Source organism: Crotalus tigris, unplaced genomic scaffold (assembly GCF_016545835.1).
Source record: "Crotalus tigris isolate CLP2741 ecotype Arizona unplaced genomic scaffold, ASM1654583v1 scf7180000024341.3516292, whole genome shotgun sequence".
In the NCBI taxonomy this organism is placed as follows: domain Eukaryota; kingdom Metazoa; phylum Chordata; class Lepidosauria; order Squamata; family Viperidae; genus Crotalus; species Crotalus tigris.
The window spans coordinates 2658134-2685192 of record NW_024100511.1 but is presented as its reverse complement, the minus strand read 5'-3'; the positions used below and the strand labels follow the sequence as shown (position 1 = coordinate 2685192).

At 42.7% G+C, this 27059-nt stretch overlaps 1 protein-coding gene across 5 annotated transcripts in view; it reads right to left on the bottom strand.

Annotated features, from left to right (window-relative positions):
• PALLD (palladin, cytoskeletal associated protein) overlaps positions 1-27059 on the bottom strand; it is a 524810-nt gene that overhangs the window by 310376 nt on the left and 187375 nt on the right. For all 5 annotated transcript variants that reach the window (XM_039326459.1, XM_039326458.1, XM_039326460.1 and 2 more), the window contains 2 exons: positions 17888-18029; positions 17662-17685 (listed from right to left, as the gene is read on the bottom strand). In XM_039326459.1, the coding sequence (XP_039182393.1) occupies positions 17662-17685; positions 17888-18029 (166 nt within the window). The remainder of the gene's footprint in view (positions 1-17661; positions 17686-17887; positions 18030-27059) is intronic.

The following is a 27059-nucleotide window of genomic DNA, read 5'->3' as shown; positions in this document are numbered from 1 at the left end:
ACTGTGTGATGACTAATAATAATAATAATAACAACAACAACTATCATCATCATCATCCTCCAATAGTAATAGGAGCCCCTGGAGCAATACCCAAAGGGCTGGCTAGATATATGGAAATTTGGAACTTATCAGACCTGAATAGTCTGACTTTGTAAAAAAAAAAAAAAAACCACCTTACTTGGAACTGCCAATATACTCAGATGTTATCTTAACAGCTCTTATGGAGATTCTCAGTCATCCAGGTCATAGTTATCAAAAGGTGAAAAAGCACCTTTGGCTTAACAGATCTTAGTCCTTGGTTAGGACTTGAACTGTTAATTTTTATCAGTCCCTGATTGTGAACAATAATAACAGCAACAGCAACACCAACCCCAAGGAGCTTTACCTTGTTATGAGGGGGGCTTGTGTGTTCTGTTGAAGAGCCAGGCTAAAATTGCTCCAAAACCATTTAACTATGGTCAAAACATGTCAAGTGAATTCTGTTCCGGATCAAGTATCACAGGGCTCAACATTGGCCTGAATTGATTATAAGAAATCATTTGATTCTGTTCCATGCAGCTGGATCAAGAAATGCTTAGACATTTTTGGAATTAGCAGCAATATCCAGAAATTCCTGAAGATTTCCATGGCAAACTAAGCTGATGGCCTGTGGAGAAGAACTTGATAAAGTTGAAATCAAACACCGACTCTTCCAAGGTGACTCATTATCACCTCTGTTATTTGTACTTTCGATGGCACTACTAACAAATATTTTAAACAAAACAAATTGTGGCTATGAATTAGCCAAAAAAGGGTTAAAATTTCCTATTTGCTCTATATCAGGGGTGTCAAACTCAATTTCATTGAGAGCTGCATTAGCATTGCGGTTGCCTTCAGGAGGCTGGGTGGGTGTGGCCAGGGTGGGTGCGGCCTACTGAGTGGGTGTGGATGGAGTGGGTGTGGCTACTGGGTGGGTGTGGCCAGCTCTATGTCGTTAGCATCAAGGGTGCCTGTGGGGGCCTGGGCAGGAGTGGGATAGATCCGAGGGTTTCTGGCAGAAGGGGGTGGGACCGGGGCAAGTGCCAAGGCATGGTCCACTGGAGGAGCCTCACTGTTCCTCTCAGGCCATGCGGGGGAGGGGGGGGCTTATGGCACTAAGACTGAATGCATTTCAGCATAGAGAGCCACCACAAAAGTGTATATTGGCTCCTGGCTGGCCTGGGCCAGGGCCAAGGCAGAGGGGGCCGTTCCCTCACTGTTTCCAGGATGGCTTCGTGGGCCACATGAATCCACTTCACGGGCCGCATCTGGCCCCCAGGCCTTGTGTTTGACATATCTGCTCTACATGGATGTTTTAAAACTATTTGGAAAAACAAAAGTTGAATGAGCTCACTGCTGAAAAGCACTGAGGAGTTTAGTAGAGACATTAAATTGCAATTTGGCATTGATAAATGTGCAACAATTGTGGTTAAGGCAGGAAAAATTGTTGAACTGCACAACCAAGTTAAGGAAGCTACTTCAACAAAATACATAAAGCGAGTCCGGAAAATCTTGAGATCAAAGGGGAGTGGAGGAAATATCATAAAGGCAATTAACCCCAGTGCCTATAATATGATACTCATCTGGAATGATTGATTAGACCTAGCTAGAACTTGATAACTTGGATCAAAAGAGAAGAAAACTAATGACAATGCACCATGCTCTGCACCCAAAATGTGACGTTGATCAATTGTACTTGCCAAGATCTCAGGTCTCTTACAGGTGAAACAAACTGTGGAAGAGGGGAAAAAAAGCTTAAATGACCACATAAAAAAGAGAGAGACTCTGCTGAATGAGGTGAACAAGGCAAACCTTTTGAAAGCAACAAGTTTGAAAGCAGAATATAGAAAGAAAACAATTGAGCATTGGGTTTTTAACTGGAAAAAGAAAGCTATGCACAGTCAGTACCTGAAGAACATTGAAGGAAAGGTAGATACAAAGCAAACATGGAGCTGTTAAGATCAGGAGGGCTGAAGAAAGAAACTGAAGGCTTCATTTTGGCTGCCCAATAACAAACCTTGCAGACCAATTCCATGAAAGCTAAAAACAACAGCAACTGTTGTTTATGCAATGAGAAAGATGAAACAGTGGAGCACGTTATCAGTGCTGCAGCAAAATCTCACAGACTGATTATCTACAAAGTCATTATCAAGTTGCCAAAATTATACATTGGAAACTTTGCCAGAAGTTTGGAGTCAAATGCAGAAAAAATTACTGGGAACACCAAATCGACAAAGTTCTTGAAAATGAGCAAATCAAGACTTTTAAATCCAAACATGCAGACATCTGATCCACAACATGTCTGGCATCACTATTGTGGAAAAGAAAAAAGTCTGGTTCATTAATATTGCAATACCAGGTGATGCATGAATTGAAAAGACACAGCTAGAAAAAATAACAAAATATATTTACAAATATAATAATGATAATGATAATAATGATAATGATAATGATAATAATGATAATAACAATAATCCCTGAGTGAGGCATTACCTTGATGTGGTTGTAGGGCTCATGTACTCTGAAGAAAATGAGAGCTATGCCAGAGGTTCAACCATACTGACAGGTCTCCCTTAAAAAATATAGTGAAGCGTAAATTTCAGAAAGCCATACTGGCTCAGATGTCGTCCAGATTAACAAGGCCCATGCTAGATGTTCAAGTTCCTGGATATCTGGTGAAAAATCGGCTACGGGACTCAGAACTGTTGGTTGAGCAACCAGGGCCAGCAGCTGCAGAACTACTGGAAGAAAAGGTGTTTACCCATCGCAAATACATAGTGATTGAAAACAGAGAAATAATGATCTGTTATTACAGATCAAGTCCAACAGGAAGAGTATATTTGAAATGAATGCACCAGTTCTAGAAAGAACAACATCCAGAATCAGAAATAACAGAACAGAGGCTAGCAGATCACTCCTCTATTCACTACAATGTAACCTTTTGTTTACTGACTCCATGTCTGCTATCCATTGCAATGTAACAAATTGCCTCCTACACTATGCATCTCTCTGAACCTTCTTCTTCCTAACCCGGCAGCTAGAAAAAGGGGGGAGGAAAGAAGTACAAAACTCCAGGACCTGGCTTATCTCTCCGTTCTCAAAAGGAGGTGTGAAGAACTGTGGAACATCGCATTACGAACGGAGTCGGATTGATGTTATCTTCCCTTTCCCACATGGACCTAACACCTGGGGATTGGTCGGTCTGAATCGTTCAGATGAACTGTGGGGTGGGGTTTGCTTAGGGACACTTTAAAGTAATCAATCTGTAAAGAAATCCCTCAGATCCTATTATGCCTGCTATCAACTACTCTTAATAAAAGTTCCTGTTGGAAGAAATTGTTTCCAAGAGTTCTGCTTTCTTAAAATGTGGGATTGAAGTGGGTCCTTACATTAGATAGGATCTGCAGTAATAGTCAACGTGGAAGGAAGAATCTTACTGGGGGACTTTGCAAAAATTACAAGGTCAGATGACGAGTCAGGGAAGGAAGAAAACCCAGTGGAAAGGGAGCCTTCCCCCCAACTGGGATCCTGCTAGCTGTCGGGATCCGAAACGTCATACTCCTCAGGAGAAGAAGTGGTGGAGACGCATGACCATAAACCTCAGTCAATGGGCATTGGAAAGAAAAACGAGTGGGAAAAGATATCGAGAAAGATGACCCTGAGACAGGGCAGCCACCAACCCGAATGGAAGCAAGAGATGGAGAAATCCCTGCACATTAGTGAAGAGGAAGGAAGTGGTGCACAATACTCGAACTGGATCCTAGAGAAAGCTATTGACCTGATGAAAAGAACCCTCGGCTCTCTAGGGGAAGAGAAACCTGAGCCCCGTGGCTGCACCAGCACCTGGAGCTGCAGCCGGAGAGGCACTGAAGGGGAATCGGAACCTGTAGTCCTGGGGATGTCCGCTGAACTAGTAGCTATCACTTCAGCAGCCCCCACTCCCCACTGACCTGCAGATGGTGATCAGGATGGGAGGCAATACCACCGATGGCGAAGGCACCGATCCATTCAAAGATTCCCGCTGTTGGACACGAAATTCAGAGAGGAGCTGACATGCTTGGGGTTTTTCCTAACCCAAGTCCTCAGCTACATGGAAGAATACAGATGGGACATCCCCAGCGACAAAGCCCATATCTATATTATGCAATCCGCTCTGGCCAGACTGGATGGTGAACTTGCATGATTCCAATGCCCCAGAGTTCAACAACCTCAACTGTTTCATGTCCTCTCTGAGAAGGCGATTTGAGGATTCCCTGGCTGATTGCAAAACCCGCGAGAGAATCAAAATGGTGAGGCAGAGCAGACGCCTGGTAGCCGAATATAAACAAGAATTCTGGACCATTGCCAGCAAGCTGAACTGGCTGGAAGACATCCTCCTTAGCCATTTCAAAGATGGCCTAAACTACAATCTATATGATGCTTGCTTGCCTTGTGGAGACCCATGCCAACTCAATGAATGGTACGTCCTGGCAGAGGAAGCAGAGATCGACCTACTGAAGAAGCACCACCGAGGAAAACCGTGGGGCCACTCACCTCCTCAGCCGACATACGAGCCAGCAAAACCACCGGCTATAGCCAGGAAGTCAATGGGCTGTTTCAAATGCAGTAGAGAGGGGCATCACACTGTAGAATGCCACTCAAAAGCCCCTCAGCACAACCCAGATCGATCACCAGCCAGGAAATCAGGGAAGTACCCAGCCAAGCCAAAAGAACCCACCATGAGGGCAGCAGAAGCTGTGGAGTCCCCAACCCCTGCCAAGCATGGGGAGGGGACTCCGGCCTACATCACAGGGCTGGTAGACACCTCAGATGACAGCTTGGAGGGCGAACCCATGGTAAGTGGACCCATTGCACCCATCCTCAAGACAGTGACTATATTAGCTTCCTCCATGCCCGAAGTTATCAAAGTGAAAGCCTTAATAGACTCTGACTGCACCTGCTGCCTCATTAGCCCAACGCTAGTGGGGAATTTGGGCATTCCGGTAGGAGGCTGAAACAACCAATTTCATTTGGACAGTTAGATAGGTCCATAGCAAGGGGGGTGCCAGCTACCCTAGCCACTTTACCAGTCCACCTATCCCTGGGGAACTATGAGGAAGACATAATGTTTGTAGTGACCCCAGGCATGGAATGCCCAGTGATCCTAGGGCTAGAATGGTTAAAGAAATGGAACCCCTGGGTAAATTGGATGACAGCAGAACTCAACTTCCTGAAGGGGGATCCTGTAGACTTAAAAACCTAAGGAGTCCTACAAAATTTAGAAACGGAGAAAGCATCAATGGGAGAAGAAAAGGGGCTACCTGAAATACCAGAGGAATACCAAGATCTTGCTGAAGTTTTCAGTGAGAAGAAGGCGAATGAGCTTCCCCTCACCGACCCACGGATTGTGCCATAGACTTCAAGCCCGGGGCAAAACTCCGGAAGCTCAGACTATACTGTATGAGCCCTAAGGAGAAGGAGGAAATGGAAAGATTCATAAATAAAAACCTAGAAAGGGGGTTTATCGAACTTGCTAAGCCTAAAGTAGCCACCCCAGTCCTCTTTATACAGAAGAAAGATGGCACTTTACACTTGTGTGGATTACCGTGCCCTGAATGCAATCAGTGAAAGTAACCTATACCCCTACTCCTCATGAAGGACATGTTATCTCACCTCTCAAAAGGAAAAATTTTCACTAAACTAGATCTAAGGGAAGCGTATTACTGCGTTAGGATTAAGGAAGGGGATGAATGGAAAACCGCATTTAATTGCCCAATGGGGTGCTATCAATTCAAAGTTTTGCCGTTTGGACTACAAGGGGCCCCCGCAGTATTTATTCAATTAATCAATGAGGTACTAAGGGAGCACTTATTTAAGGGGTCCTGGTTTATCTAGACGACATCCTTTTCTTCATTGAATCCAAAGAGGAACATGTCAATCTAGTCAGAGTGGTTTTAAAGAAACTGCGAGCTGCCCACCTATATGCCAGATTATCGAAATGCGAATTCCACCAGGAAAGAATATCCCCACAGGGCATTGAAATGGACCCAGAGAAGGTCAGAGCAGTACTAGAATGGGCACCACCTCGCACAAGGAAGCAGTTGCAAAGTTTCCTGGGCTTCCCAAACTAACATGGACCTAACACCTGGGGATTGACCGGTCTGAATCGTCCGGATGAACTGTGGGGTGGGGTTTACTTAGGGACACTTTAAAGTAATCAATCTGTAATGAAATCCCTCAGAGCCTGTCTATTATGCCTGCTATCAACTACTCTTAATAAAAGTTCCTGTTGGAAGAAATTGTTTCCAAGAGTTCTGCTTTCTTAAAATGTGGGATTGAAGTGGGTCCTTACACCCTTCATCTTCACATTGATATTGACAGACTCTATCTACCAATGAAAAGACGTGGGCGTGGAATGTTGCAAGTACATTGGATGGTTGAAGAAGAAAAAATGATTTTGGAAGAATATCTGAAGGACAATGATGAAGATGCACTGAAGTTAGTACACCAGGAAGACTTACTGATTACTGGAGAGACCAAACTGACTGACAGGAAAGACCAAATGAAAAACAGAATGGAGGCATGGGAAGACAAAGCATTACATGGCCAATACATTAAAAAAATAGCAGGGAAAGCAGATAACAACAAGACCCGGCAATAGCCAAGAGCAGGAAAGTTGAAGAAAGAGACCCAGGGACTAATTCTGGCTACACAAGACCAAACCATAATGACAAAGGCATACAAAGACAGCATTTAGAAGACAGCAACAGACAGTAAGTGTCGCCTATGCAAAGAAGCTGAAGAAACAGTGGACCACCTGATCAGCTGCTGCAAGAAGATCACACAGACTGACTACAAGCAGCGGCATGACAACGTAGCAATAATGGTGTACTGGAAGATCTGCAAGAAATATCATTTGCCTGCAAGCAAGATCTGGTGGGATCATAAAATACAGGAAGTCGTAGAAAATTAAAAAGTTAAATTACTCTGGGATTTTAGAATTCAAACAGAAAGGCACCTACCACATAACAGCCCAGATTTAACAATTGTTGATAAGAAAGACAAAAAAAAATTGAATAGTGGACATGGCAATGCCTGGAGACAGCAGAATAGATGAGAAAGTACTGGAAAAGATAACAAAATACAAAGACCTACAAATAGAAATAGAACTACTGTGGCAAAGGCAAACAAGGGTAGTACCAATAGTAATAGGTGTCTTGAGTGCAATCCCAAAACAACTGGAGCACCACTTGAACACCATTAGCATTAACAAATTTACCTCAGTCAATGGCAAAAGACACTTTACTGGGAACAGCTTCCATCCTGCGATGATATCTGTAACCCATCAAATATCCAGATCTGCCTGCCTTAGTCCTTGGTAAGGACTTGATAGATAGACAAACATGCCAAACCCAGTCTGAACATCTGGCTGACTGTGTGATGATGATGATGATTGAAAAAAATCTGGTTCATTGATACTGCAATTGAAGAGAAACAGCTAGAAAAAATAACATATTGTGATTTGCAAATTGAAGTTGAGCGACTAAGGAGGAAGAAATCAATGGTTGTACCAATAGTAATAGGAGCCCTTGGAGTCATACCCAAAGGGCTGCCTAGATACATGGAAAATTTGAACTTATTAGACCTGAATATCCTGACTTTGCAAAAAACCACCCTACTCGGAACTGCCTATATACTCAATGCTAACTTAACAGCTCTTAGGTCCTTGGTTAGGACGGTCCCAGACTGTGAATCAAATTAAAGATTAACAACAACAATATGCTAACTGCGCTGATAGGAACTATAATCTATCTTGAAGATACCAGGCTGCAGAAAATTGCCTCAGTGATATGATGAGTTACAATGTACAGAACAATTTGGGCTTATTCATATAAAACAATGAAGCCCCTTTAGTCACAGCTATGAGGGCAATTCAGAAAGAAACCTCTGTTTGGTTATCAATGACAGACACTCGCAAATACAGAACTTTTACTATACACATTAGAAAACTACAACATTACATTACTTTTTGACATAATCACCATTCAGATTGAGGCACTTGTCATAACTTCTTACAAGGTTTGAAATTCCTTAGTAGTAGTCGCTTGGCGCCAAATCTGAGCTATAGGGGGGTGATTAAAAACATCCCAATGGAACTGCTTCAAAAGTTCTTGGATGTATCTAGCAGTGTATGGGCAAACATTATTGTGAACCAACACCACACTGGAAGTCAGCATGCCCCGATGCTTGTTATGGATGGCTTGTCTGAGTTTTCATAATGTTTCACAGTAGACTTCTGAATTGATGGTCAAACAATACTCCATGAACTTAACTAGCAGTACTCCTTTGGCATCTTCACATTTGGTGGGATTTTCTATGGCATCACTTCACATGTGGTGTTGGTTCACAATAATGCTTGCCTGCACACCACTAGACGCACCCAAGAACTTTTTTTAAAAATATATTCTATTGGTTTTTTTTACAATGACAATCTTTAGTGCTTAGTAAACAGCATGTTGTCTGGGTTCATATATTTAAAAAACAATAATAATTTCTATAATTCCATAATCAATATATTAATTAATAGTTTGTTTCCTTGATCTTCCCTTCTTCCAATAATTTTCTCATTTATCAGCATTAGACAGATATAATTCTTAATATTTTCAATGCCTACAAAGTTGGATATAGACTTTTTTGTATTTGTACAAGTAACAATGACATCCATATATAACATCTTTTCTGATTGACTTATATTTCAGTTGTATTTGTAAAAGTCATCTTATTAAATCACTATACATCCTGTTTTCAGAATTCTTATTTATACTTAATTTCCCCTCAATATTCAGATCATTCTTATCAGTCATAATTTTCTTAAAATTGATTACCTTTAAATATCCAATCTTTTCATTTACTTACACCATCCCAATATTTTCATATTTCATATATTATAAAGATACTATACTACTTATATATCTTATAACATCTACATATAACATATATACTTTCAAAACCACTTTATAAGAAATGCACTTCTTTTAGAATGGGAAAAAATAAAAGCAAAAATTTATATCAAGACACCTGGATGGCTTTTAACAATGGAGGTATTTGCTTACCCAAATTTAGTTAATTATGACAAAGTTGTGACCTATAAAGATATTTTGGACAATGAAGGGAAATCGAAGGACAGACAAGATTTACAAGAAGAAGTTTTGATCTATCATAGTGGCCATATTTGCAAATCCAAACGAGATATGAAAAAGATGCTAATATAATGGGATTTTATAAAGAATAGACACAACTCAACCAGATACTGCTAAAAACAGATGAAAAACTGATTAAGAAACTCTATAAATATCTGTTAAGGTTAAAGATGGAGGAGGAACAAGTAAAAGAAACAATGGTAATGTGGGGAAAGAACCTTGGACATAAAATAGAATTAGAAAACCGGCAAAGATTACGGGAAAGAAATGCTAAATTAACGAAAACAGTGGTATATAAAGAAAATGTATATAAAAAGGCCAGCGCATAGCACAATTCAATATGTGGCTAAAGGAGTGGTGTAAAGGGGAAGGCTTTGGATATATTAGTCACGATGTCAGTAGCTGGTCCAATCAAAAGATGTACAAAAGAGATGGTTCACATCCATCAAAAAAAGGGACTGAGTTACTCGGCTATAAATTCACAGATTTTCTGGAGGGAAATTTAAACTAAACAGTGGGGACAGGGAGTTAATTGATATGGAATAACCCTGTCCCTGGCAATCTAAAAATTATAGGGCTATCAGTGCATGTAGCATAGATGTGTGTGTGGACAAGAATACCAACCTTGCTATCAAGCAAAATGAAGCCTCTAATAGCGAGTTCCACACAAAGTGCGCTAACCAAATAGGTGGTAAGACAATAGGGGAACTCAGGCACCACACAGGTTATGTAGAAAGGAAACACAGGGCCACCCACAAAGGACTCAAATGTTTATACACCAATGCACAGAGTATGAACAGCAAACAGGGTGAACTAGAAATTCAGGTTAATGAGGGCAGATACGATATTATTGCCATTACGGAAACATGGTGGGATGAAACCCACACATGGAACACATAGCTAGAGGGATTTGAATTATTTAAAAGAAACAGACCAAATAAAAGAGGAGGTGGAGTTGCTCTCTATATAAGAAATAACTACATCTCTACAGAAATAGAGCACAACAATGATAAAAACTATCTTGAATGCATTTGGGTCAATATAAAAGGGGGGGGGAATGACATTGCCATAGGTGTATACTACAGACCACCCAACCAAACAGAGGAAATAGATGAACTTTTTGCTAGTCAGCTAACTAAGGTATGTAGGAAGCACATCACAATAGTAATGGGGGACTTTAACTACCCTGACATCAACTGGGAGACAAACTCCGCACCAAGTGGAAGATCAAACAGGTTCCTGGCAAACCTAGCAGACAACTTTGTCTCCCAAAAAGTAGAGAAGGGAACTAGGGGGTTAGTCATTTTGGATCTAATTCTCACTAACAGAGATGAAATGATAGAAGGTGTTGAAGCCATAGGAACCCTGGGAGGAAGTGATCATGCAATATTAGAATTCAACATTATAGAAGCACAAGCAATAGAACACAGTCAAACTAGAGTCTTGGACTTCAAGAGAGCTAATTTCAATAAACTTAGAGAGGCTTGGGAAGGATTCCATGGATGAGAATCCTCAAGGGGAAAACAACTCAAGAAGCTTGGGAAATTTTGAAAAATGAGATAATAAAAGCACAGTCTAGCACAATACCAACAAAGAGGAAAAACAACAGCTCTCAAAAGAAACCAGCATGGCTGCATAAAGAACTCTCTGATAAATTGAAAGATAAAAAGTATAGAAAGTGGACAGAGGGGAACATAACTAAGTCAGAATATCAGCAAATAGCCCGAGCCTGCAAAGATGAAATGAAGAAAGCCAAGGCTCAAAATGAACTAAGGCTTGCGACCAAAGTCAAAAATAACAAAAAAAACTTCTTTCAACATGTAAAAAACAAGAAAAAAGTGAAGGAAATGATTGGTCCATTAGTGGGTGGAAGTGGCAAGAAAGTGACAAGCAACAGGGAGAAAGCAGAATTATTTAACTTGTTTTTTGCATCTGTCTTTACACAAAGGGAAAAAACAGACCAACCTATCAAAAATAATGCCATAAAAAACAGAATAGAAACACAAGTTAAGATAGTTAAGAAAATGGTAAGTGAGCACCTGTCCAGCCTAGATGAGTTCAAATCGCCAGGACCAGATGGATTACACCCCAAGATTCTCAAGGAACTGGCAGATGTGATATCGGAACCACTGAACTATATTTTTCAAAGATCCTGGAACACAGGGGAACTACCAGAGGACTGGAAAAGAGCTGACGTAATTCCAATCCTCAAAAAAGGAAAAAAAATGGATCCAGGAAATTACAGAAAATTATAGGGCTGACCTCAATACCTGGGAAGATCCTGGAAAAGATAATCAAACAACGAATCAATGAACACCTAGAGGCAAACAAAGTCATTACAAAAGCCAACATGGGTTTGTCAAAAATAGATCATGCCAGACAAATCTTATTGCATTCTTTGACCAAGTGACAAAATTAGTGGATCAGAGGAATGCTGTGGACATAATTTACTTGGACTTCAGTGAGGCATTTGATAAAGTAGATCACAACCTACTACTTGACAAGATAGAAAAATGTGGGGTAGACAGAACCACCACCAGATGGATCCGTAGCTGGCTGACCGGCCGTACTCAGCGAGTGGTCCTCAATGGAACTGCATCTATATGGAGGGAAGTGTGTAGTGGGGTGCCCCAGGGCTCTGTTCTGGGCCCAGTGCTCTTCAACATCTTCATCAACGATTTGGATGAAGGGATAGATGGGGAACTCATCAAATTTGCAGACCACACCAAGCTGGCAGGAATAGCCAACACTCCAGAAGACAGGCTTAAGATACAGAAGGATCTGGACAGACTTGAACACTGGGCACTAACAAAATGAAATTCAATGGTGAAAAAAGCAAGGTTCTACATTTAGGCAAGAAAAACCAAATGCACAAGTACAGCATAGGTGGCACCATGCTCAATAGTAGTAACTGTGAGAGGGACCTCGGAGTCCTAGTAGACAATCACCTAAATATGAGCCAGCAGTGTGCTGCAGCTGCCAAAAAGGCCAACACAGTGCTAGGCTGCATTAACAGAGGGATAGAATCAAGATCACGTGAAGTATTAATACCACTCTTCAATGCCTTGGTAAGGCCACACTTGGAATACTGCATCCAGTTTTGGTCACCACGATGTAAAAAAGATGTTGAGACTCTAGAAAGAGTACAGAGAAGAGCAACAAAGATGATTAGGGGACTGGAGGCTAAAACATATAAGGAACGGTTGCTAGAATTGGGTATGTCTAGTTTAACGAAGAGAAGGACAAGGGGGGACATGATAGCAGTATTCCAATATCTCAGGGGCTGCCATAAAGAAGAGGGAATTAAGCTATTTTCCAAAGCACCTGAAGGCAGGACAAGAAGCAACGGGTGGAAACTAATTAAGGAGAGAAGCAACCTAGAACTAAGGAGAAACTTCCTGACAGTGAGAACAATTAATCAGTAGAACAGCCTGCCTCCAGAAGCAGTAAATGCTCCAACACTGGAAGTTTTTAAGAAGAGACTGGCAGCCATTTGTCTGAAATGGTGTAGGGTTTCCTGCCTGAGCAGGGGGTTGGACTAGATGACCTCCAAGGTCCCTTCCAACTTTACTACTATTATTATTATAAATGTTTTACAGATGGCATTTAACACCAGTGAGATTAGCAAAAATGTTTAAAAATACATCAAACAAGTGTTGGAAATGCAAACAAAAGCTAGGTGCTTATTACCATATCTTGTGGACGTGCCCTAAAGCTAAAAGATTTTGGTCAAAAATACATTTATGGTTAGAGAAAATGACTAAAAAGCAAATAGATTTTAAGCCAGAATTGTTTTTGTTAGGAATAATAGGAGCAAATTATGAGAAAGACTATAGTGTATATATTTAATTTTACATATACTAACTGCAGCAAGAATTGTATTTGCCCAATATTGGAAAAATAAAAATTTATCAACAGAAGAAGAACTAATTAAGAAAATTTAGAGTGTGCAAAAATGGATAGATTGATTTTAAAGATAAAAGAGAAAGAAGATTCAGTGTATTTTAGAACATGGGATAATTTATATCAAAGGCTAGAAAAATGAGTCAGAGAGAAAGGAACCTGATATGTAACACTAACTATATACTAGTAAGAAGAAGACTACTGAGCAAGTAATTAACATATTATTTGTGATAATTAATTATTATTCATAGTTTTTTTAAAATACATGAACTCAGACAACATGCTGTTTGCTAAATATTAAGAATTTTTAAATTGAAAAGGCCTCCGGAGCCTGGATCGGGCCACTGGGAGGCTGCAAAATTGCTCCACGGCCATGGGTCCGGGCTCCAGAGGCTTGGAAAAGCCTCTGGAGCCCAGATCGACCTTGGGGGGGGGGGAGACACAAAATTGCTCTGCAGCCATAGATCTGGGCAGCAGAGGCCTTTTCCAGGCCTCCGGAGCCTGGATCGGGCTGCTGGGGATCCGCAAAATCACTCTGCAGGCATACATTGACTCGCACTGGCAGCTTAGAAGGAACCGGTTCTTCCGTTTTTTTTTATGTCCATTTTTTATGTCCATGCGTTCTTGCTTTTTTTGTTGCTTTGAAGGGAAAGGGGGGGGGTGATTACCTGTTTTATTGCAAGCATAATACTTTATATACACTGCATTTCATGCAATTTGTAAAACTACTTCACACTGAACTTTTTTCAATTTTTCCAAAATCTCTATTTTTTTTCTGGAAAAAAATGGTTTTTTTCTCATGGCCGTGGTTCTGACAGGTTGTGCAGAGGGGGATGGGGCCCGAGTTATAAAAAGAAAGTGTCAGGGGCAGACAGGTGAGAGTGTGTTGGGGGGCAACCAGGAAGGGAAGGAGGGGAACCTCCAGGGGGCTTCACAGAGATGGCTTGGCTCACAACTCAGCCAGCTTCAATGAAATGAAAGGGGTGAGGAAGAGCAAGTCTGGCATGGCTTCTGGTATTGCAGGAGGGGTGTGGCAGGCAAAGAGTGGTGGTACGTAGCTTCTGGCGTTGCAGGGGGATGTGGCGTGGCTTCTGGTGTTGCAGTGGCGGAACGCAGTTTCGTTCACTTGCAGCACTCTCCCATGTGCCACTGCTGTTTGCCTGCTGCCCCTCTCCCAATGCCAGAAGTCGCTCTGGGTTTGGTCTTCCTCCCCACTTTCATTTCGTTGGAGCTGGCTGAGTTGTAAGGCAAACCATCTCTGCAAAACCCCCTAGAGGTGACCCTCCCTCTGTACCTGGTCATCCCCAACACACTCTCACCTGTTTGCCTCCCTCTGACACCTTCTTTTTATAACTCGGGCCCTGTCCTGCTCTGTATGACCTGTCAGAACCATGGCTCTGGAGCCACCCAACTGGTCGGAAAGTATAGTCCCTTTTAAAAAAAAACTTGCAGAGCAGCCATGGCACTTTAAAAAAAAAAAATCCTGCATTGCACACTGCCCACCTTACAGCCCCTGCAATCACCCCATCCATTGCCAATCGCACACTGCCTCCCAAGCACCATTGCTTCTGCTTGCCATCTGATTGGCTGGGGGCTATTTGTCCCATGCAGCTAAAGCTCTGAGTCAAATGGTGTCTGGGTGAACGAGCAGGGACAAAGGGCGAGGGGCAGAGGGGCAGGGATCTATTGGCCATGGAGAATGGCTGGGGAAGGGCTAGCAGAGCAGGAAAGTTGGCTGTAAATTGGCTGAAGCGGATGGCTGGGGGTGAGGGGGCACAGCCAAGGGTCAGTGCCTAAATGTCCCATTCTGCTACAGACTGTTTTAAAAGTGCCAAGTTTTGAATATGGTATAAGCATAACAATATATGTATACTTACATGTATGCTGGAGACTAATTTCATGAATTACTTTTAATCAGAAAATGAATGAAACTGTTTTGATTTATACCTACACACTATTGTTGGCAATGTAGCCTCCACAGCTAGGAGGAATTTTGACGAAGGAACACTTTACAATATATGAAATGAGTCTAAAATGATCATCTACCTGCCTCTGGATTTAGTTCCTTTTTGAACCAAATACAGAAGTAGAACATTTATTTCTCAAGAATCCTACAAGACTGCTAGCCAATTGTATTTATCCTATTCTGCAGTTACCCTCCTTTTTGTTATCTACCTCCACAAGTACCCTGTACTTTAATGACTTCCACTGTAAGCATGTCTCCCTCCTGCAATATGGAATGCTGGTCAACTTGACTTGATTTTTAGACTGGGAAAGAACTGCATGAGAAGACTTCCTCTAGCTTTCCCCAACTTTAAATTTTCCAAAATATATTGATCAGCAACTACAGAATTCTCAGTAAATAGTGTGATATTAATATGGCAATATTAATTACAGAAAGAGCTGATTAAACACACTTTGCAATTAATATATAGATTTTGTTTTCTTACAAGCCTTTTCTAAATCCACAGGACTAGAGGAAAGTCAAAGAGTAACAGAGTTTGATAGAAAGATGGAGAACATTTTTTTAAAAGTGTCTCTGTGTGAATGTTCAAAATCTAAATCCAATGAAATAAAGTATTCTGAAAGCTTTTCATATATAGCAAGTCCCTGATCACTGACCAAAAAAAGAGAGAGATATTGAATTTAGTGTTTTTTTTACGTATCTAAATACAATTGTGCTAAAGAAATTCAATATTCTTTGTGGCTGCTTCCAGACAGCTGAGTAATTGCCAAAGCATCAGCAGCTTGCAAATGATTTTGCAGATCTCTTTTTCTCCTTCCTTAAAGCAGCTTTTCTTTGAAGGAGTCAATCAACAAAAAATCAAAATGTCAAAATAACACAGTACAGAACAAGTCATTTGACAAACTATGCTGTTGGCCTTAGGTAATTTGGCTATTAATTTTTTCAAACAGTCTGAAGAGATTTGTGTTGTAGGCTGATTTCTGTCTAGACAAAGAAAGGAGTGTAAAACACATTAAACCAACAGAACTTAGTAAAGACAAGAAAAATCTGTTTCATAGATTTTCAGTTGCCTGAATCTCCAAAGTTTCTTCCCTCCCCCTTCTCCTACTTTTGATTCCATACTGCCTAGCATGTAATCAACTGAGATTTTGGGGAGGTTACAAATGTTATATATCAGAGATTATAGATAAAAATTGCCCTGTTTCCTATTTATTACATTAGGTTTTTAAACATACCCTCAATTAGAAAAAAACCCTTGGGGAGGAATGGGACAATTCACTGATGCCCACTCATCACCACCATCTCGCCACAGCCAACTCACTATGGCCAATTCATTGTGGGACATTTCACCATGGAACAACTCACTGTAGGACAAGTAGAAATTCAATTTAAAATTATTTAAATTTTAATTTTTGTCATTCACATTTCATTTTATCCCCCATTTTGGATCCTTTCTTTAATGATTTTATTTCACCATTTCTTTGATATTAATGTAACTCTTGACCCATGGCAAGTTGTCACATGATGAGTTGGCTTTGACAAGTTATATTGCAGCAAGTTGACCATGGAAAGTTGGTTGTGGCAGGTTGGCCGTAGCAAGTTGCCCACAGCAAGTTGTTTTAGACCCACCTTGGGGAATGGAACAGATAATTCAATAAACTCCATGAACTGTAATATTGCTGTAATATGTATTTTAGTTTTCTGTAATTCTTATAAAGTTATTATTTGAAAGAGTGAGCTCCAGAGTTGTGCCAGTTTAACCCTCATCCCCCCCCAAGAAACTAATATTTATAAGATCATTTTTTTGTATTTAGACTTATTTTTTGGAAAGAAACATTACACTGATTGAAGTGCTAAATATGAAAATAAATATTCCTTGTCCTGGCAACAGTTTACAATCTTTACCTACTACCTTTTTGATATACGGGGGAATCTGAGGTTTGTAATTCCAACGTATGTACAGGCACCAGACAAGTACTGAAATACAATTGCACAGTTGTTAAGCTAGTAACATAGTTGTAAAGTGAATCTGGTTTTCCCATTGACTTTGCTTGTCAGAAAGTTGAAGAAAGTGATCATCTGACCTTGGGACACGGCAACCAGTTGCCAAGCATCTGATTTTTGATTACATAATTGTGGGCTTGCTACACCATTCTTAACTGTGAAGAATAGTCATAAGTCACCTTTTTCAGCACCATTGTAACTTTGAATGGTCACTAAATCAACTGTTGTAAGTTGAGGACTATCTGTATTTTATATTTTACCTACTGTAGATAGTTTTAATAACTGGAAAAAATGTTATTTTAACCACCAGAATCTTGGTTCTTAAATTGTGGTGATTAAGCAGCTTTTAGTAAATATTTTCTGCAAATGAAAAAAGTTTATTTAGTAAGGCTGTCTACGTTAGGCTAGCTGATGTTCCAATAACAACAACAACAACAACAACAACAACAACAACCTAAAGGACAAGATTGCAAAGTTGGAAATACATATGAAGGAAAGACTACCTCCATAAGAATTGCCTATTACTAGCCCTGTACAAAATATTTTAACTACAACACAAGAAATTAATACTTTTTAAAACATGATGCTTACCAGGTTCTGCTGTAGAACGTGGTTCTGTTTATGACATCATCCAAAGCACAGAATAGGGAAGAGAGACAGGAAGAACAAAGTGCATTAGAAATGTTATTATGCAAAGGTAAAAAGCTTTATAAAATTAGAACTTTAATTTCAGAATACAGTTAAAAACAATAATAATTTCGTATTTGTATATTTTTACTGCATGTCTTCTTCAATGGGAAAATAATTGTCCACTTACTTTTTTGAAGAATTCGGAAGTCTGGGGAATCATGAATTTCAACCCCTTGACGAAACCAGAGAACATGCAAGGGAGGTGCTCCTCCTACTCTACACTCAAGTACAACTACTTGTCCTTCATTTGCTGTTGAATTTTGAAGCTCCTGAAAGTTTGATATACAAATAAGCAAATGAAAATACAAACAGACATATCTACCAGGGAAAGTAACATTAATATTGGCAAGCTATAACATCAACATTGGCAATTAACAGCAGCTGCTGAAATATTTTACTTGTTTATTATTTATTATGTTATTATTTTTTTTCAATTCTTTATTTGGATGGTGCAGATTTCATTTCTAAGTAAACTAGAGGAGCATGCCAGAAATGGGGCCACAGAAACAAGCAAAGCTCCATCCACAGGATACAAGCAGTACACAAAACCACACCCCCTCCGGTTCATGGAAAGAAATTTCTCTCCATGGAACCAGTCCCTGGTGTCCAAAAGATTGGAGGCCGCTGAACTAGAGTCTTAAGTCTAGGTCAACATATATCTCTTCTCTTTCCTTTTGTCTTGAACAGATTTCCCAGCCAGTTGAAGTTCTACATCTTAAAGTTGAAGTTGAGAAACCTTGCTCTTGGGCTTTGAAAATAGGAATACTTTTTCTCAGTGCTTTTTTTTCTTAAAAAAAAAAAGGTGCCTGAACTCACACACATCATACAACCCGCCTTGCCTACCCTACAAGGTTCTATCCCAAAAAGATGCCGGAACTCCGTTCTGGGCGTTCTATGAGAAAAAAACCCCTGCTTTTTCTAAAGATAGAGTTGGTCCTGGTATTGGCATAGAATAAACCTTGTAATGATCAAATTATGTTATAATCAGATGCTTACAGCTATGGAAATTTTGCCTGCCTGCCTGCCTGCCTATCTATCATCACTCATATTTCCTATCTGAATACGAGGAAATGAAACTTTAATGTGCTGAAGCAATAGCTGGTCTTAATGGTATCTGTTGCTCACATTTTAGATGGCTGCAGTGGAAAATTGGATGAATTTGTCTGAGGGACTTTGGGAGTTCTAACTGTGACAGGGTTTATGATTCTGACAATGGGGAATGGTCCGACATATTTGGGTCCCAGTTGTAAGGTTTTTAGGTATTTGGTAGATAGGTAAACCTTCTCCCCTACACTAAAAGGTTTTAGCTCAACTCTCTTTTTTCTGCTTGCATTTTATATCCTTGCCTAGCATCATCCAAGACTTTTCTGACTACTGGCCAGGTATTCTTTAGTTGTGCAATCTACTCCTTTAATGAAGGGGTTGCAGGGTCTACTGAAGGGAGTTCAGGCATTGGGTTGAAACTCTGTCCTGTGGCTACTTGGAAAGAAGTGTAGCTGATGCTGGAATGGATGGCATTGTTGTAAGCAACTTCTACGAATGGGAGCAGGTCAGTCCAGTTGTCTTGCTGGTAATTAATAAAGCATCTTAAATATTGTTCCAGTACTGAGTTCAGCCATTCAGTCCCACCATTCATTTGCGGATGATGACTGGATGACAGTTCCTGGGTGGTTCCTAACAGGCTTAGGAACACTTTCCAGAACTCTGATGTGAATTGTACTCCTCTATCGGATATGATGTATTGAGGGGCTCCATGAAGTCAATATATGTGTTGAACAAACAGTTTTGCAAGTGTCTTTCCATTAGGAATCTTTGTACAGGGAATAAAATGTACTTGTTTGGAGAATAAGTCTGTCACGACCCAGATGACTGTGTTTCCACTACTCTCGGGTAATTCCACAATAAAATCCATGGAGATCTCCTTCCAAGGTGCTGAGGGAGTTGCTACTGGTTGCAGTAATCCTGGTGACTTCCCTTGTAGTCTTTTTGCTGAGGCACAAATTGGGTAGCTGGCCACGTAGCTTTCAACGTCCTTTTTTATTGAAGGCCACCAGAATTGCCTTTTAACTAAGTGCAGTGTTTTTACAAACCCAAAATGGCCTGCAGACTTTGAGTCGTGGCACAGTTGCATGAATGTTAGTCTCTGGCTTTTGGGTATGTACAATTTTCCTCGCACCCATGGTAGTCCATTAGTGATGGTGCATAGGTTCTTATGGCTTAGGAACCATTCATCGGTTTCTAGTGCTTTTTTGAACTTGATTCCTGCTTGACTTGCTAAAGGCTTTTGGAGTTTGGCTTGTGCTTGGGTAGTGATACGTGCTGCCAGTTGTTTATCTGGCATATGCTGCATCACTACTAGTACTGTTGTATTGTGGCATTCGGGACAATGCGTCTACTAGAAAGTTTTTCCCTCCCAGAAGGTGTTTTAACATAAAATTAAATCAGTGGAAATGTTGTGACCATCTTGCTTGTTTGGGAGTAAATTTCTGGAGTGTTTTTAGTGTTTCCAGGTTTTTGTGGTCAGTCCACACTGGGAAAGGAATTTTGTTCCCCTCCAGGAAGTTCTACCAAGTGATAAGAGCCCACTGCACTGCATATGCCTCTTTTTCCCAGGCCACTCACCTCTGCTCCATCTCTGTGAGTTTCCTTGATGTGTATGCACAGGGCTGTAGTGTTCCCTCATCGTTTTCCTGCAAGAGTACAGCCCCCAAAGCCACATCGCTGGTGTTCTGTTCTGTGCGTTGGTAAGGCATTGAGACGAGGCATGGTAAGGCATTGAGACGAGGCAGGACTAATAACAGTTGTTACTTTATTAAGCTTCAACAGAACCTCAACAGAACCAACAAGAAGATGGCACGGATCTCTTTTATACCCTTTTGCAGGGACAGCATCAGCCAATAAATGAAACGTATTTTTCCCGCTTTGCGCGTGTGCAATAGGCTGGAGACAGCCTGTCTGGCCCGGGCAGCCACGTGTTCTGCCCGGGTCTCTCTGCAGCTTCCTGCACCTGCTCTGTTAATCACAGGCCCAGGACATAACATCTCTCCCTTCTTAGTTAAAAAAAAAAACACCACTATTTTTTAACTACTCCAAAGTTATTCTTTTGAGTGTGTTCTTATTTCTAGAGAAATGCTAGGCCTGCCTGCTTACAGACAGGAATCTTACATAATCTTGTAAGAACTTTGGAGGACCTCTGGCCTGCTCTGACCGTGTCGGAGCTGCTGCAAGTGCCTGGTCTGCAAACTCGCCTGCCAGGCTCGGCAGACCGGCACTTTGAGGCCCAGTTGATACAGGCGAACCCACATCTTGCTGACTGGCCTGGTCTGGTAGACCCAACCCTTTGTCCATCTGACTTTGGCTGGCTCTTTCTGGTAAGCCCAGACCAGAGTTCCTTGGTGGGGTGAAATTCCCCAGATCCACAAAAGACCCCTGTTGGGAGCACTGTCCCGTAGGCACAAGGCCTGCAGTAAGTGTGGCATGAAAAGCCAGTTGCGTGCAATGTCCCATGGACCCAGTGCCAGAGTCAGGAGCCACCTTGTTGGCAAAACCCCAATTTACAGAGTGCAAACTCCTGCTTCCGCAGAGAGACTGAGATCACAATCATGATCATGGTCCTGCCCCCCCCGAGAGCAGAGTTAGGAGCAGAAGGGTGACTAGGTAGCCTCCATCGCAGCTGGTCAATGTACCGATGCAGCATGCGACCATCTTCCAAGGACACTTTGTATGACAGTGGCCCAGTGACTTTGCAGACCACTGCTGTCATCCAGAGATGTCCAGGTCCATAGTTCCTTGTCCAAACCAGATCGCCCACCTGTAGTCTCCTAGGTGCCCGCAGCTGTGACACCTGTGAAGCCACCCGGTCTGGGTGCAACCTGTCCAGTTTGGTAATGAGACAGCAACCCCAGCGGAGTTCAGCTGGGCTCTTGCCTGTAGCTGTGCAAGGTGTGGTACGGTGGCAAAGGAGAAAATCAGCTAACCTGTGGTGCCAGCTCCCATGAGTGAGCCTCTTCAAGGCGTCTTTGGTTGTGTGCACCATGCGCTCAGCTTGGCCATTGGAAGCCGGATGAAAGTAGCATGACAAATCGTGTTGGCTTGCAGGAAAGCCTAGAACTCCGAAGAGGTGAATTGAGGCCTGTTGTCAGAGACAAGGACATCTGGCAGCCCATGAGAGGCGAAGATCCCTCTCAGCACCCACATGGTCCTGGCAGTAGTCGTAGTGGACACTGGAACAACCTCTAGCCATTTAGAGTGACTGTCCACAACAATAAGGAAGAGCTGCCCCTGAAAGGGGCCAGTGTAGTCGATATGAACCCTCGACCAAGGAGCATGTGTGTCCTCCCACCTGTGTACAGGAGCCTGTGGCATTTCAGGCCTAGACTGTTGGCAAACGTGGCAAACCTGGACCTGGGTCTCAATCTCCTTATCAAACCCAGGCCACCAGAGATAGCTGCGCGCAAGAGCCTTTATCCGGACTATGTCTGGATGTCCCTCATGCAGAGATTGCAAGACTCTAGTTCTCAATGAGGTTGGGATCACTACCCTGCTACCCACAGGACACAACTCTTAAAGGTGGATAGCTCATGCTTCCTTTTCCAGAAAATCTGGAAATTAGTGCCAGGACACGTGTCAGGCCATCCTGACAGTACCCAGTTCAACACATGTGTTAGCGTGCGATCAGTGGCTGTTTCTGCAGCCACATCCCCTGCACTGAGGGGAGACTCAGGCAAATCCTGGATAGCCAGGATGTGGTTAGCTGGAGCAGGATCAGATTCTACAAGCTGTAGAGGCAACCTACTAAGGCCATCTCGTGGCCCATTTCTTTACCTGGTTTGTGAACCAGGGAGTAGTCATACACAGAAAGGAAAATTGACCACCTCAACATTCTAGGAGAAATTATGTGTGGGGTTTGCTTTTTCGTTGTAAACAACCCCAGCAATGGCTTATGGTCTGTAAAGACCGTGAAGTGGCGACCATACAAAAAGTCATGGAACTTTTTTATGCCAGCCACTCTGGTCAATGCTTCTCTGTCTATCTGTGCGTAATTACACTCTGCAGAAGACAGAGTCCTTGAATAGTATGCTACAGGAACTTGTGTTCCATCAGCCTTAAGGTGACATAAGACAGCCCCAATCCCATAAGGGGATGCATCGCAGGCTATACACACTGGCAGCTGCTCATTGAAATGAGCGAGAATAGCATTTGAAGACAACAATACCTTGACCTCAGCAAAACTGCTTTTGTGGACTTGTGTCCACTTCCATGGAGCCTGTTTGTCCAAGAGCCGGTGTAACGGCTCTGCCACTGCAGCTTTGTGGGGGAGGAATGAATGGTAAAAATTTAGAAGCCCAAGGAAGGCTTGAAGCTCACTCTTCGACTTGGTATTTGGGGCCTGCTGAATCACTTTGAGCTTAGATTCAGCAGGATGGATGCCTTCGGCGTCTCTGCGAAACCCCAGGAATTCAGTGGAAGTTACTCCAATTTTGCATTTTTCCTGCTTAAGCTTCAGCCCCACTTCGCAGAAATGCAGCAAAATGGACCAAAGCCTTTCAGCCAGGTTTTTGAGTGATTCCCCAGCGATGAGGACAACATCGAAGTAAGGACAAACTCCCTGAATGTTATGGAGCGTTTGCTCCATCATGCTTTGAAAAATGCCAGGGGCTATGTTAACCCCGAACTGCAGTCTTCTGACTTTGAAAGTTCCCCGGTGCGTTACGATCATCTGGGCCTCAGCCATTGCATCATCAACCGGTAGCTGTTGATAGGCCTGAGCCAAATCGAGTTTGGCAAAAACTCAGCCTCCTTTAAGTGAGGCCAAAATGTGGCTCACCACAGGCACTGGATAAGAGTGCTGCTGTAACGCTTTGTTTAGCATGCATTTATAATCAGCACAAATGCAGACTTTCCCATTGGCCTTGAGTGGCTTGACTATGGGTGTTTCCCATGGACTGCTATCCACAGGTTCCAAAATATCTTGCCGTAGCAGTTTATCCAGCTCGGCATTAATCTTTTGCTTAAGTGCAAAAGGCACCCGATGAGGCTTAATCCTAATTGGTGCAAAGGAGAGATCTAACTGCAAAGCAATTGGAGGCCCCTTGTATGACCCTAGCTTTGGGCTGAACACATCAGCAAACTCCTTGCAAACTTCTGCAAGGTTGGCCGTTTGCATGCTGTGTAGCCCAGTCACTTGAATCCCAAGTGCCTCGAACCAATCGAGTCCAATTAGACTTGTGTGGTCACCCTCAACCAGGACAATGTCCAGGAACCCCTCAAAATGCTTCCGCTGCACTCTGAGCATAGCCTCCCCTTTCACACTGACTCCGGAATTCTGGAAGTCAGCTAAGACAAGATCTGACAGCCCGAGTTTAATTCTCTGGCTGCTCCTATAGCAGATCTGCTTGAGGGTTTTCTGGGAAATGATTGACAGAGCTGAACCTGTGTCCAGCTCCATCATTAAGGGGACCCCCTGCAATTTGACATCAAGACACAGCTTCTTTTTTAATGGCCGGTGAGCCCCTGTTCTCAAAACACTCCTGCGGGACACGCAGAAGCCCACCCTATTTTGGCTGGGGACCCTGATACCTTTCTGAGGCAACTCTTCCGATGGACGGTCTTTCTTGCAACCCAAACAGACAGCGGCTATGTGGCCTTGCCGGCCACACGCCCAGCAAGTAGCAGAGCAAAAACGGCAGTCAGAGTGCTTGTGGCATCCTCCACAACCAAAACACTGAGGGAACAGAACTGCCTTGTCAGACCCCTTGTCAGCTCGCTCTTGGGGCCTTCTCTCTGCTGGCTGCTGCAGACGGTCGACCTCATTTTCAAAATCCAGTTCGGATACCTCTCGAGCAACCTCTTGATGGATGGAGCTCGAACTTGTAGGGTTCTTGGAAAGCCGCAAGGCCTTAACAACTCCTCCCACTGCTTTGTTAGCCGTGATCTCCCTTAGTGCATCTTGGAAGGAAATGTCTTCCTTCGCAAAAATCTTTTGTTGCAGCTCTCGGCTTCTCAAGCCACAAACTAGCCGATCATGCAGCCATTCTTCTAAATCTTTGAATTCACAGGGCCTTTCAGCTTGCCGTAGAGCAGCAATAAAGTTCGCAGCAGACTCTCCTGGATGTTGGTCCCTCTGCTCGAATGCATAATGCCATGCAATCACCAAAAGCTTTGTTTCAAAATGCTCTCTTAACATTTTCTTAAGTTCAGTATAAGCGATGGATTCCAACAGTGCTGGGGCAACCAGGTTCTCAGCAATATCAAATGTCTCTTGCCCACAGACACAAAGTAACGTTGCGGCTTTGAGTCCGTCCTCCCAAATTTGGTTTACCCGAGAGTAGTTTTCTACCCGGGCAACGTATCAACGCCAACGTTCAGGGTGCACTGTATCGAATTTGGACAGATGCCCAATCTTAGCCATTGCTCCTCCTTGGTGGCCTTGTCAACACCTCGTGCTGCTCCGGCTTGCAAAGGGGTTCCAGAACGAATCTTGCCGAACTCTCCTCCAGCGTTTTTGTACTGGCAGGCAGAGTCATACAAGTCAGAATGCCAAATTTCCCAGCCCTTTGGCCTTCTGTGGTGAGTCAGTCTACTTTCCTCTGCAGCACGATCCCACCTTCGTCGCCAATGTTCTGTTCTGTGCGTTGGTAAGGCATTGAGACGAGGCAGGAGTAATAACAGTTGTTAATTTATTAAGCTTCAACAGAACCTCAACAGAACCAACAACAAGATGGCACGGATCTCTTTTATACCCTTTTGCGGGGACAGCATCAGCCAATAATGCAACGTATTTTTCCCGCTTTGCTCGTGCGCAATAGGCTTGAGACAGCCTGTTTGGCCCGGGCAGCCACGTGGTCTGCCTGGGTCTCTCTGCAGCTTCCTGCACCTGCTCTGTTAATCACAGGCCCAGGACATAACAATGGCATCTGCCTGAATCACAAAAGGTTTGTCAGTGTTGGGATGCCTTAACACCGGTTCTACGGGAAAACGTTTTTTAAGTCTCTCGAATGTGGCTTGGCATTCCACTGTCCATTTTAATGGTTGGCTTGGCTTGGGCTTTCCTTCCCCCCTGGTTTTCAGTTTGTAATTGGCAGTGCTATTTGGGCAAAGGAGGGAATGAACTGGTGATAAAAGTTCACAAAATCAAGGAAACTCTGCAATTGCTTCCTGGTGCAGGGTGGAGCCCAATCTTACATGGCTCAGACCTTCTCGGGGTCCATTTCTATGCCATTTGGTGATATGTGATATCCTAGAAGGTCAATCCTATCCTTATGGAATTCGTATTTGGATAGTTTGGCATAAAGGTGAGCCGCCTGCAGCTTGTTTAGGACTGCTCTGACCAGTTTGACATGTTCATCCATGGTCTCAGTAAATATAAGGATGTCATCTAGGTAAACGAGTACCCCTTTGTACAGGTGCTCCCATAGTACATCATTTATCAACTGCATAAACATTGCGAGTACTTCTTCTTGCCCAAAAGGTAGAACCTGAAATTGGTAACATCCTAAGGGGCAAATGAAAGCTGTCTTCCATTCATCCCCTCCTTTATTCTGATTTGGTAGTAAGCTTCCCTTAAGTCCAGTTTTGTGAAAATCCTCCCTTTCGATAGATGGGACAGCATGTCTTTCATGAGGGGGAGAGGGTACAGATGGCTTTTGCTTATTGCATTTAAAGCTCTATAGTCCATGCAGAGGTGCAGAATCCCATCTTTTTTTCTCTTGGAACAGCACCAGGGCGGCTGTTTTTGGCTTTGCCAGCTGAATAAAACCCCTTATTAAATTTTTAGCTATGAACTTCTGCATTTCCTCCAATTCTTGTGGGCTCACAGAGTACAAGCTAGGCTTTGAGAGTTTCACGCCCAGTCGGATTTCTATCGCACAGTCCGTGGGCCGGTGACGAGGCAGTTCATTGGACCTTTCCTTGCTGAACACTTCAGCAGATCTTTATACTCCTTCAGTATTTCAGGTAGCTCCTTTCCCCCCCCCCACCACGGCTTTCTCGGCCAGGGTTTCACCATTTCGGGGCTGGGCTGGTGCCTTGGTTGATTCTCCTTTCGGGAATCTTAGTCCTGCTGTTCTCCTGTCCATCCATGGGTTCCACTTGGTCACCCATGCCATGCCCAGAATTATAGGGCATTCCATGCCAGGGATCACCACAAATGTTATAGTCTCTACATGGTCCCCTATGGTGAGTTGAACTGGTAGCGTTGCTAGTGTGGCAGGCATCTCTCCTGCTAAGGACCCATCTAATTGACCAAAAGAGATTGGTTTCTTCAGCCTCCTCACCAGAATTCCTAAGTTCCCCTCTAA